The sequence below is a fragment of the Manacus candei genome, unplaced genomic scaffold, assembly GCF_025592945.1.
Source record: "Manacus candei isolate 608988 ecotype Guabito, Panama unplaced genomic scaffold, ASM2559294v1 h1tg000047l, whole genome shotgun sequence".
NCBI lineage: Eukaryota > Metazoa > Chordata > Aves > Passeriformes > Pipridae > Manacus > Manacus candei.
The window spans coordinates 5,979,415-5,992,093 of record NW_026138095.1 but is presented as its reverse complement, the minus strand read 5'-3'; the positions used below and the strand labels follow the sequence as shown (position 1 = coordinate 5,992,093).

Below are 12,679 nucleotides of genomic sequence, written 5' to 3'. Positions count from 1 at the left end.
AGAGTCAGATCTGGGGTGCCCAAGTTGTCATCCCTGATACCATGTTCTTCTCTAACCTGCCACCTCTTGTTTCCATCAGTGTGACTGAAAACTCCTGGGCGGTTGCATTCCTGGCCAAAGCTGCCCAAGCAGCAAATTCACCCAGGTCTGTGGCACTGTGAGCACCTAAGGCAGCCCTTCCCCATGTTCTGACATTCAGGAGTTCTCTACACTATGTCTTTAAAGTGAAATCAAGCCAGGCTTAGCATGGGGCGGAGGGAGAGGGCACCTCTTGGGGGCTGGAGCCTGGTGTGCTGAGTCTCCCATGGCACAGCAGTTCCCAGCACTGTGCAATTCAGAGCTGAGGTCAGACAGAAGTGGAGTCTGGGTGAAAAAAAGAGCAGCATGAAAGCCTGGTGCAGCTGAGCAAGTAAAAAGAGGCGGTGAACAAAGGGAGCAACACATTAGTCGGTCCTTCTGAGGGTTCTGTGGGAGGCAGAAAAGCCATGGGAAAGGGTTATGGGTGTATAAGACAATGACTATATTCTGCCAAGGAAAAAAAGGTGGGTTTCCAGGGCTGGTTTTAACTTCATGAGCCATTTGATATAAAATTCTCAGAGAAGCTCACAGGGGCACTAAAAAATAATTAAGGCTCTACATTCCCAGAGTCCTCTTTTGTTTTATGCTATGGGCAATCGTGAAGCCAAGGGGACAGGGGAAAGCAGTGCAATGAGCTCCGTGGCTGACAGACTGTTTAAATGTAAGTGTCCCAGCGCTCAGAGGAGAGGAGCTCTGATTTCAGGCCTCTGAAGTGCTAAATTACAAATGAAAACTACAGCAAGTTCCACCAGAACTGCAGCCCTTGATACTACAGATTGTTCCTAACAAACGAAAGTTGACAGAATAAAGGATGGGGGTTGAGGGATGTCTGCACTGCACGCCAAGGTTTTTCTAAAAATATTTTACACCTGCCATTCGTTCTGCACTCTGATCATATTTTGTCTATGAGGTAGAGAACTCGTAGTGCCAAAGGGAATGTGGTTTATGTTCCTGAGTCTTAATGCCTTTTCCCTTCTGTAAGGCAAAACTTCTTACTACTGTCACTAAAATAAAGCCAAGAGGACAAAAGTCACACATGCACTGCCACGGTCACAGTTTAACTGTTCCTCTCGCTGATCTTTGGAAACAGTCCCTTCAGCAGGATTTTACAGCTCTGGCACTTCGATTTAGCAAACTTTTTATGCAACTCATGAGAGGAATGCAGCCAACTCTGTACACTCAATTTAAATCAACTTGCTGATGATATAAAAAAGAGTGCTGAACCACCGGTTTGCTTCATCTGCTCCAAAACTACCAACACAAACCCTGAGGTATTTATTCCTGAAACGTTAATAGAACAGTCTGGGGCATCAGATCAGTACATGAACTCTGCTTTGATCCCATGTCGGTCCAAAGAGCTGATTTAACAACTAGTTGTTTGGTTACTTGATAGTTCAGAATGCAACTGGGCTGTTTGCTACCACCAAGCTTTTGCATGCTGCGATGTGGTGGGAACAGAGGGTGCAGACTGTGTAGCAAGAGATTGCAAGCAATGTAAGCAATGTTTAGTAGCTTTCTCATTTTGCATCATGAAGGAGGGATGATCCTTGTGTGGCTTATAGAATCAAAGAATTGTTTGGGTTGAGAGGGACCTTGATAACTCATCTAGTCCAACTCCCCTGCAACGAGCAGAGACATCTTCAACTATATCAGGTGGCTCAGAGCCCTGTCCTCAGTTTGTATAAATTCCCACAGTTGAGCTGAAGTTGGGAACTGCAAAACTGGTACCCAGGCCAGCCTGTGCCCTCTGGACTCACCCCTGTGGCAGGGACCCTTGAGAACACGGTGCAGCACTGGAGCACTGTGAACTCCACCCCTGAGCCAGCTCCCCTTTGCACAAGTAACCAGATCAGTTTAATTTTGGTGGCTGCTACCAGACTTCTGATCAAGAGTGAGGTCTGTCCTCGACCCACACAGCCAATCCAGCCCAGACTGTAGCTGTCCACTGAACCCCTGCCCTGCCACGCCGGTGCCTCTGAGCAGGTTCACAGATCTTAGACTGCAATTTTCAAATGTTACCGATTTGCCCTGAATGGAGTGAGCCCTGCAGACCAAAGCACTTTGAACTTGTGCTCGGGTGGGGACTTGGGGTGAAGTGACAGGATGCAGTAGGCAGCACTGAGGGGTCACACACTTATGGCTCTGGCCCTTTCCTTCAGCGTAAATTAAAGAGAAATTTCCGAGGCTTAACTTACACCAGCAATTTTAAGGAAGTAAATTGCATGTTCACATGAGAAAACACAAAAGAACTTGCACAACTGAGCAAACACTTCCTTTTTTCCCCTCCACTCCTTTTTATGTCTTTTCTATCAAAGCAACTGCCCTTACCAGACAGCTGAATGCTGGGGGTGTGCAAATGACCCTGGCGATTGACTCGGTGAGAACAGAAGGTTGCAATGTTAATGTTTGATCTTAGAAATTCAGCACCAAACTTAAGCAAAAGATAAATAAATGGGTGAAGGAGACTGAACACAAAGCAGGCACCTCTCGTTGCTATAAGGAGGGAAATAAAAACATTTAAATCTTCACATTTGTGTTGAGAAAACTGGAAGCTCTTCTACAGACTCGTCTCCTTTCAAAGCACCAGAACCAAACCCTGTTTGTCAAATCTTTATATTAAAAGGTGCTGCAAAAAACCAACCTTGTGTCCAGAGATTTTTCCTTGCTGCAAAGCACAGCGGCCCTTCAGAAGCAGAGCTGGTTACAGTGGAACAAATCAGCCTGGGAAGAGGATAAGCTCAATGACCTTTAAGACAAATGATCTCAGTTTAAATCACAGGAACAGAAATATTACAGAACACATCGAAGAGTCTCCACTGTCAGAGCTGCTCAACCTCCTAGGCAGTTTAGGTATCAGTATTGTGCTGTCAGTAGTAAAACTGTAAGTCCTGAAGTCTGAGCATACAAACAGAAATAATACACAGAGCTAACGTTCTCCGTTTTCCAGTAATTGATCCAGTATTTTTTTAATTCCTCTTAAAAGCAAAATTATCCACTTAAAATTAGGTACCAAATGATGCGCTTTTAAGGCCCGTTCTGTCCGCGGATGCGCCGTTACTGGAAAGATAAACCAGATGGCAAACTCAATAAAGAGGAGCCAGTTAAACAGAGACAGACGAACGCCTAAAAAAAACCCCTTTGCTCCATTATTGCTTTTGAACTGGTTGTCATGGCACTAGAAATGGATACCACTGTCAGCCTCCCACCTCCGCCCGGCCAGCTCTTCTCAGCCTCTGTCCAAAGCACAGAGCTCATATCAGTGTGAAAAACACCCTCTCCCAGCACCACTCTGCTCCCACCAAACAGGGGGGCCTGCGTGGAAGTCACACCTCTTGTCACATCGAGGGCACCCAACAGGAAAAGACTGACCTTCAGTCTCAAATTCCAGTTTGAGAATGCTAAAGTTCAAATCATTTTAATCCTGTGCTCCGTCTGTGGCTTACAATCCACTGCCAAGAGCCAAGGACTATCCACTTAGCACTGGAGCTCTGTAGGACTGGAGCTGCCATGGAACATAAGCTGACCTTTGTCAGATTTACACATTAAAGCAGTTTCTCTTCCCCTTGACAATGTCCATTAGCAAGGAACACTGTTTGCCAAGCAGACGGAAAAGAATAAGGGAGGCAATTTCAAAATAGCCCTGGAAAAGCTGAGTTGTTCTGTCAGCCTCTGAATTCTTTCTCCTCCCACACACATTCGATTTTGAGAATCTATTAAATTAAAATTGGCAAAATCCACTAAAATAAAAACCTTAGAATGTCACACTGCAGTTGCATTACATTTCTCCTTTTAATAGAGCATATAAAATGTGAGTTTACAATGAGTTTAGTAAGCTGTAAATCAGCACTTTTATTCAGTTTTGTTTCTGAGCTATTAATCCCTAATACAGAGGCAGAATGCTGATGTGCTGGTCTAGGACCTCCCGAGATAATAGTTCAAATAATCCCAGTGGCATGGAAAGGGAATTTCATTGAATCACCTGAGTCCCTGCTAGGCACACCCTCACCCCATAACTCCACGTTCACAGAGCTTATAGTCTTAATTATCAAGGAAAAAGAACGGAATTCCCTTCTGGCTTCACTGAGCAGCAGTTACGGAAAACAAGTGGAATTTTGCTCAGATAATTGAAGGCAAGTCCTTAATTGGGTTCTGTGCTCTGTCAGTGGTGTTTTGGGTAAAGAGCCCCGTGTGGTGCAGCAATGCAGCCACCCTTCCACTGCTCCTCTGAGTCAGACTTTGGTGCATCCTCAGCACAAGGAACAGCAGTGCTTGGATGCTCAGCAGGACAGGAAAAACACACACCACCACAGCCAAGTAATTTTAAAGAATTTTAATACAAACTTAATATAAACTATTTCAGTCCCTCTTAACATGTAAGACACTGACTCAAAATACTTTTATACCTTTTTTCAAGTATTGCACAATGTAGGTACAAAATTAATATTTACGATTACATTTTCTTCCATAATATATAGCAAAAATCTTTAAACTTTTAACAGAAAATACAATTTGTGTTTCTTTTGAAAAAAGCAAATATTTCGTACATTTTAATTCCACCACTAAGGAATATTCTGTACACAACTTTTTAACTTTTTTTTAGAATTGATGTCTTTAAGATGGATATCTTACAATTTCAGTAAAAAAAATACAACATGAAGCTGCTGCAGCTGTCACAGATCACTGTAGTAAAAAGATATAAATGCAATACCATGTTGTAGAAACAATATATATACTCTGATATTTTACAAACTTTGTACTAAATTAAATTATACAATTAGAAAAAGACCAATAAACCCACCTATTAGTGCCAATTTTTTAAACATATATATATATATGTCTGTGTACATATATATATATACACATGAAAAAAATTAGCCACGTCCTTGCTATATCTTAAATACTGTAAGAGGCCATATTTTGAGAGTATATTTTTGTAATGTACAGTCAGTATAAAATAATTTTGTGCTTGGTTGGCAAATGAAAAAAATGATGCATGTTGTATTTATCTAACCAAGCCTGAATGTATTCATACTACAAGCCTTAAAAAAAATCTCAAGAGGTGGAAAAAAAGATACACCCTTGGGTACGTGCATTTTTAACTTGTACAATAGTATTTACTTGGATTTCACTTTCGGTTTATTTTTAGTTAGCCATAACTGGCTGGAATTGCTGGTTAGAATACTGCATGTTGTTTAAACTAAAATTCAAGCCATCCACAAAAGACTTCTCATTTAGACCTCCATAGGCTGCAAACATATCAAAGGCATTACTGTACTGGAGAGGACTGAGGTTAAGGGGGCTGTCACCAGGAAAGATGCTACTGGTACTACCTTGACCCTGCATGTTGGGGAAAATGAACTCCTTTGCGTTAGGAGACAGGGCAGAAGTCTTCTGCTGTTGCTGTTGCTGCTGCTGGCTGCCTAGGCCAAGCCCGTAGAGAGAGTGCATGGAGGAGGAGAGGGCTTTCTGCTTCAACAGGTCATTGACATTCAAGCCAAGGTTGGTGGGAGAGGTGCGGGCGACCTTGTTGCCACGGCCGCTATTCTTCATTTTGGTCGAGCCAAACTTGGTGGCAGCAAATGTGGCAGTGGTGAAGGTTAAAGGCTGAGTGGAGCGGGGCATGAAAGTTGGGCTCACAGCAGCTGAGTGACCAAAGGGAGGAGAAGGAGAACTAGACACTGAAGATGCTGGGTCACTAATTGGCATGAACACCTGGGCCTCTGGGTTAAAGCTGTTCTTGATTTCCTTATCCAACTCACATCCATTTTCATTATCATCCACATAAAGCACTTTCACTGGTCCCTTTTCACCGATTTGGTATGAAACCTCAAACGGGTCAATCCAAACACTAAGATCCTGAGGCAAGTTGCCACGAACATCATCAATGTCCAAACCACTCTCTTTGGATGCTTGTTCTATGACTGGGTCCACTTTCTCCCCTATATGAATACATCTAAACCCTGATCCTTTGTATGGCTTTTCTGGATACCAGTGCCCTTCATATTTCTTCTTAAGAAGTCTTTCAAGCTCTTCACCAAAGATGTTGACACGTCGTCTGGGAAGCTTATTGTACAAATAGGAAATAATAAAATTGAGTGCTACTTGGATTTCAAGCTGCATAGCTGCTATGCCACAGAGTTATAAGTCTGTTTCAAAACCCGAAGAAGAAAGTGTTCAAGACGCCACAGGGAAACAAAGTTTCATTCAAAGTGCTGATTCGAGTTGATTATTATCCTTCACCTTGAGTGCTCTTGTTCCTTTAAGAAAAAACAAAAGCAAACACATCCAAATAAGGAAAGAGTAAGATAAAGCTCGGAGGCCTATTCTTTCAGCTTCGCTTTCTGCATAAAATAGGTTACTTTTCAAGTCAAAAAAATGTGCACCAAACTATTTCAGTTCCTGCCTGCGGAAGGTGAGGATGTCAGCTCCATTCAGCCCGACTTACAAACAACGCTGCAGAAGATGGGCTTGTGTTTACATATACAGCATGGGGCACTTCCAAATCACATGAGCTGGCTGTTTGGTTATTCACAAAGCAGCAAGGATAATTTTTAAGACATCACAGAACTGCCAAGCCTGTCAAGGGTTCAATTACCAACCCTTATTTGGACGATTTATAGTACTCAGCTGCAAAATTTAGCACCAGACTATTAGTTTAGCCTGAGAGGTCTTAGTCCAAGGGTCATTTATCAATTTAAAGTTTGCAAACATATTGACTGCACTGTAGGCTGCAGAATTATAAAAATGTTAACAACCGCCTTAGAAGATTTCACATAAACAACTAAAATTATGCAACATTTATTTTAAGTCCAGGCAAATCTTCCGCATAAACTGTGCACGGATGAAATGATGCAAACTGAGGAGAAAATGTCCGCTCTGCACATCCAACAGTTCTTCCTCCAACTGCTCAAACTGAAATGCAGTCAGCACATACAGAATAGATGCATGTATGGTCTGTCATAAGGGTGGCCATGACCACGGAATTATTGCAATAAATTTATTCGCAATTTTTCAATAAAAATTATTCTATATTTTAAGGTGTGAGGTACAATATATACTCAGTTTTTATATTGCGCTGTTTATAGTTCAGATTTCAAAAAGTTGCAGAGCTAACAGGGCTTTTGGCAGCCTCAAACACGATTGCCTTTCTCCTTCTCCATGACTCCATTTTATATTTAATGTAAGATATGGTTGCCACTCCTTCACAGAGGACAAAAGAGAAATTAGCTGTCTAAAGTTAGAGAAGGGACAAGAATCAGGTATTAACACACGTACTGCTAACACAAATCTTGCAGTACCTTGGTATAAAAGTACTCATGTAAAGCACACACTTTTGTCAAAAAGTTCCAATGAAACAAAATATGTTGGGGTTTTTTTTTGCTGAAGTTAAAAGCCCCGAACAGAATTTCAATTAACAGTGGATTGTTCTGCAGTGCATCACCAGGAACAAAATTTAGCGTAGCTGTCATTAAAGATTAGAGAAATCAAAGTCAATATCAAAATCCTTTAACAATAAGGCTACACTGCTTTTTTATTTCCTGCTCCGAATAATCTCCTTTTAAAGTCTGGAACCCTATTTCCAAGCCACTCGTGTTCTCCCCAACATGGTATGGGAATAGTTTGAAAGCCTGTACGATAAGGCGACCTTTAAACGTTTGCTGGATCAGCACCGGGTGGGGATAAGGAAAAGATCAAGGGCAAACAGAAGATATTTACAAAGGGGGCACAATCAGTACAGAAAAGCTGATTGGGCGGTTAAACGGGGCATTTAAAAATGATTTATTAATCCATCTGTTTTGTTTCCCTTCCCCCCACGTCCTTTAAGAAAGAAACGATCCTTTCAAGGCGCACCGGGGCTGACGCTGTGAATTTTTTTTCTAAGCGAAAACCGATCCGCGGGCGCAAAAAAAAAAAGCAGCTGATCAAACAAATCAGCCTAATCGTTTCTAACCGGTTGTTGGTTGTTTTTTTAATATATTTATGGGGAGAGGAACGGCGTTTCTGGGGGGGGGGTCCGGCCCGGCAGCAGCGCCCTGGCAGGAGCCTTAAGCAGCGGGAGTTACATAACCAGGCAGTCGGGTCTCATTAGATTTCTGCTCACAACCCCGGAGCTCCGGCGGGAGGAGGAGGAGGAGGAGGAGGAGGAGGAAGAGGAGCATTTTCTGAGCCCGTAATAAAGAGGATGGAGAAGAGGCCGGGGGGATGCCGGCGGAGGGGTGGGGGCTGCGGGGCCCCTCTGGCAGCGCAGGTCCCGCAGGGCGCTGCCGGCGCTCCCGGAGCGGCCCAGCGGCGATTACTCAGCCGGCACCGCTCCTTGCTTTTAACCCGAGAGGGGAGCGACCCCTGGCAGCCCGGCCGTGCCCTCACCCCCAGCCCCTTCCATGAGGAGCCCCCACACCCGCCGGGTCCCTCACGGCCGCCCCGTCACGGAGGGGTCGTGACCGCCCCGGCGCCCCCCCCTCAGCGGCCGGTGCTGCCCCAGCCCCGCCGCCCCAGGCTCCCCGCACGCCCCCCGCGCCTCACGGCCGGTACTCACCCGGGGGTGTGCGGGCGGTAGTGCAAACAGTCCCGGCGGGGGTGTGAGGGCGTGTGTGTGTGTGTGGCGGCGGGTGGGGGAGGTGCGGCTCAGCACCCGACCCCCATCTCCGAGCGCCGGCTCTCCCTCGGCGCGAGGATGGGAGGGGAGAGGAAAGAGATGTCCAAAAAAAAAAACCAAAAAAAAAGAAAAAAAAAAAAGAGAGAGAAGGGAGGGGGAAGGGTTGGAAAAAAAAAGGGGGGGGAGGGAAGGGGGGGAGGGCAGCGCTGCTCACACCCCCACGACGGGCGCGCTCGGCCGTCGCAGCTGCGCTGCCTCTGCTTCTGCCCCGCCGCCCGTCGCGCCCATACTTATACCCTCCCTTACCCCGCCCACCGCCGCGCCCCGCTCGGCCACGCCCACAAGCCCCCACCCTCCACTGACTCGCGTCCGCTGCAGCCACGCCCACAACCGTCACGCCCCGCCCCCAGCCCCGCCCGCCGCGCTGGGCCCTGCGCTGCCGCCCCTTCCTCCGGCGCGGCGCGCGCGGGGCCGCTCTGACGTCAGCGCGCTCCTCGCCTCGCAGCCCCGTTGCGTCACCACCCACGTCAAACCCTGCCCTGGCGCCCCTCGGCCCCGCGGGGAAGCGATGGGATGGGAAGGGGAGGGAGGGGGAAGCGCTGAACTACATCTCCCATGACCGCCGCGGCCCGCGGGGGCCTGGGCGGCGGCGATGGCTGGCTGTGCCCGCACGGCGGGGGCAGCGCACGCCACCCGCACGCTCTGGGGTGACCCGCCCGGGCCCCCCCCGGGAGGGGGCGCGGGGCGGCCCCTCACAGACATCCCCCCCGCCCGGCGGCTAAAAATACTCCCCACAGGTAGCAACGCCCGCCGATTGGCTGCCTGCCCAAGGGGCCGCCGCTGATTGGCCAGCGCGGTCGGGGGGGCGGAGTCAGACTCGGGTGTGGGGGGGCGCGGCCCCCCTTCGGAGCCCGGGGAGGGATGTCGGGGGTCCCCACAGGCGGTTGGGGTGCGACCCACCCCTGTGTTCCTTAAAACATCCCCGGGCGTTCTCTTTAAACACCCCCTGAGGTTTTCAGGGTTGCGGCTGGGGCGGTTTCCCTCACACCACCAGCAGGACCCAGTTCTGGAGGACAAACTGTGAAGGGGTTTTTTTTTGGTTGATTTTTTTTTCCCCCTCTCTCTCCGCCTCTTGCTCTGTTTGTATAATAATAAAGCATTTTGGCATAAACGCTGCATGGGCCCCGGGAGAGATTTGGAAATGCCACTCGGAAGAAATGCCAGGACTTTTAACCCTTTGGTGCTGAGAATATAGATGAGACTGGGAGGCAGGACCCCAAAAACTGAAATACCACGGGAAAGAAGAGGATAATATTTAGGATTTTCCACAGCTCAAAATTTCTGCTAGAAGGCTGCCTTCATTGTAAAACACATAGCTTTTATTCAGACATATCAATGTTGATGCTACTGGGATTGCAGTATTGCAAACAGCTTGAAGATCTTGATTAAGACTAAAAATATTTACGATTCCCCCCTCCCCATTTCTCACCCATTTTTAACCATAAGGGGTTGCACATGCCTTCGGTGAAAACTGAGTCACCTGTCGTCACTGTGCACCCCGAATGGAAAATAAAGTATGAACATTATAAAATTACAAGCATTAGCAACTGGGAGACTACTGGGAACTGCTGTAGCATCACTGGGAATCTGCGTGAGAGCCCTGGGTATTTGTTTTGAACAAAAAGAGACAACGTGAAACAACTCCCTAAACAGAGAAGGCGAAAAGACAAATAGAGGTGGTTGTTTTGTTTTGTTTTTTCTGACATTAGCGCTCAGAAGGCTCCCTGGTACAACAAACACACCTTGGGAGGTGACATCAGCCCCCAGTGACAGTTCGGTGTCTCGCTGCGCTCAGTTCTGGGGTGGCAGCAGCAGATTTCCCTTTGAAGTGGGAAAAACTGCACAGTGCCGCAGATCAGTGTTTTCAGGTGAGATTCCGTAAGGAGCTTTACAAACCCGGTAACTGCTGCTGAGCTGCTAAAAAAAGCGGGGTTGTAAAAGCAGAGACTTTCTTTTAAATGGCTTTAGCACTACATGAGAAGCATTAGGAGCTGAATTAAATGTACAGAGCCAAGGCATTGGTAATCAAGGCAGCTGTGGGATCCTTTAAAGCTGTAAAAACTGTGGCTTCTCTGTGACTTAAGGAAAGGCAGCTTCTCGTGCAGTCCACGCTATCAAAGAAATCTGATATTAAATGGAACTAGATCATCTTTAGGGTCCCTTCCACCCCAAACCATTCTATAATTCTAAATGTTAAAGACAGGTAATTACCCTAAGAATAACCTCTTCAGGTCTGCAAGAGTCAAGCCCGCTTCTAGTGGCCCATTCGAAGTTTCAATTTATCCTTGTTTGTCTGAAAAAAACCTGCTTTTAAACTGCAGTGATCCACATATAGCACATCACAAGTAGGTGGCCAAACTGTAGTAGTGTTAAATTATTAACACCTAAACCCAGAGTTTAATCCGGGATAATTTGTATTCTTAAAACCTCGGCTGCCTTTTTGATCCACAAGGGTCAGAGTAGGGCCTGCAGTATTTTTCAGTCTTTTTGATTAATACATAGCAATAACAAAATGTCTGCCTCTCCCTGCTAGAAAAATCTTTAAAAATGCAATCAATACAAAATAACTCCAGTAGCAAAATTTTACTCAAGTTGCCAATTCTATTCAACTGGAAGATTAATCTTAAAAGAAAAGAAAAGATATATATTCTCATCTTTCCTGACAGACCTTGACAAGTTTTTTCCCCAGCAGAGCATATCAGCAGGAGTATTTCAGAGCAGGGCAGGAGGCAGGAGTGAGATTAGAAGTAAGAAGACTTTCTTAATCTATATTAAATGAGAAGGGCTTGATCTCATGCCCTGTTCATAGCCAGATCCTGCAATGTTGGCCGGCAGACAGCAACTGAACTACAATTTCCATGGTCTGAGTCTCTGCACAATAATCTCTAGAGCCAAAATCTCTGTATTGTAAAACTACTTACCACAAGACCTTGCAGATACTACATAGTCTCAACAAAGGAACCTTCTTTTCTACTAAAGAAATCTAAATTTGGTTCCTCAAATAATTGCTAGTGCTCTTTAAAAATCTAAATCAGCAGCATTTATTGATCAACACAGTATCTGAAACCAAAATACGGTTTGTTAATCTTAAAAGTTGTTAAAAGGAATTAAATATATCTCAGAACATTTTTGCTAATTATGTCAACGAGGACAAGAATTTAAGAGCAGTAGGAAGAAAGGCTCAGAATTTCCACCACCCATCTTTGTCCTTTTCATAGAATCCTCTTCTCTGCTAACTGAATGTTGCTGTACAGAATAGATAAGATTTATCCTGACGGTGGACATGAAGCTTTGTATCATACATTCCTGAAAATAGTACAGTCTCTCTTTTAACATTTTCCTATTTGGGAACACAATTCTTCCTTTAGCGTGGGAGCCTGAGCTTTGATTTTGAAAAATGGAAAGCTTTCCCCATTGTATTCATCTCTCTTTAGCCCAGTTTTATCCATTTGCTGATTTTAACGTGTGTTCCTTTTCCCCACCATCTATCAGTGTGAGCAACCAGGCCTGGCTGCTCTCCAGCATATATCTTAGCAGTGAGTTTGAAATGTAGTGTAGATTCTCTTACATTTCCCTTTAGCAGCTTAAGCAGTGGTTTTTCCATAAATACAGATTATACAGGGTGTCTGGACCTATCAGGTGTTGCCCAGCATCAGGAGCTCTCTGACCGCAAAGGTTTTCTGAGATGGGAAGCCACGAAATTACCTTGCAAGTAACATTGTTTTGATGGAGTAAAGAATAACTAAGAACAGAATTCAGCCAGAACAGCCAGGTCATCTTCTAGGAGAGCCCCAACTCGTTTCTGATGCTGTGAAGGGGCACACAGTTCCCTCTGAGGGAGAGTGGCTGGAGGACAGGGGCTGCTGCCACAGCTTGAGCTGCCAAGTGAGTGCACAAGGCAGGATGTGTGGGATAACTCTGGGTGTGCAGATTCCTACCCCCGGG

At 45.8% G+C, this 12,679-nt stretch overlaps 1 protein-coding gene and 1 long non-coding RNA gene across 6 annotated transcripts in view; both read right to left on the bottom strand.

The window, feature by feature from the left end:
* Positions 1-4,393: 4,393 nt before the first annotated feature.
* On the bottom strand, positions 4,394-8,949 carry TOB1 (transducer of ERBB2, 1). Its single transcript, XM_051797306.1, has 2 exons — positions 8,615-8,949; positions 4,394-6,335 (listed from the first exon to the last, which is right to left on the bottom strand). The coding sequence occupies exon 2, from the start codon at positions 6,196-6,198 to the stop codon at positions 5,221-5,223; it is 978 nt and encodes a 325-aa protein (XP_051653266.1). The 5' UTR covers positions 6,199-6,335; positions 8,615-8,949; the 3' UTR covers positions 4,394-5,220.
* Positions 8,950-10,031: 1,082 nt separating this feature from the next.
* The window catches only part of LOC127475627 (uncharacterized), a 33,933-nt gene continuing 31,285 nt past the window's right edge, over positions 10,032-12,679 (bottom strand). For 4 of the 5 annotated variants that reach the window (XR_007906259.1, XR_007906258.1, XR_007906260.1 and 1 more), the window contains one exon: positions 10,032-10,648. This is a non-coding gene — a long non-coding RNA (uncharacterized LOC127475627). Of the gene's footprint in view, positions 10,652-12,679 lie in introns of all 5 variants that reach the window. The other variant, XR_007906257.1, reaches the window with a different exon arrangement.

What these genes read in the sequence shown, in the direction of transcription:
- TOB1 (XM_051797306.1), bottom strand. Translation starts at nt 6,198, where the DNA reads ATGCAGCTTGAAATCCAAGTAGCACTCAATTTTATTATTTCCTATTTG.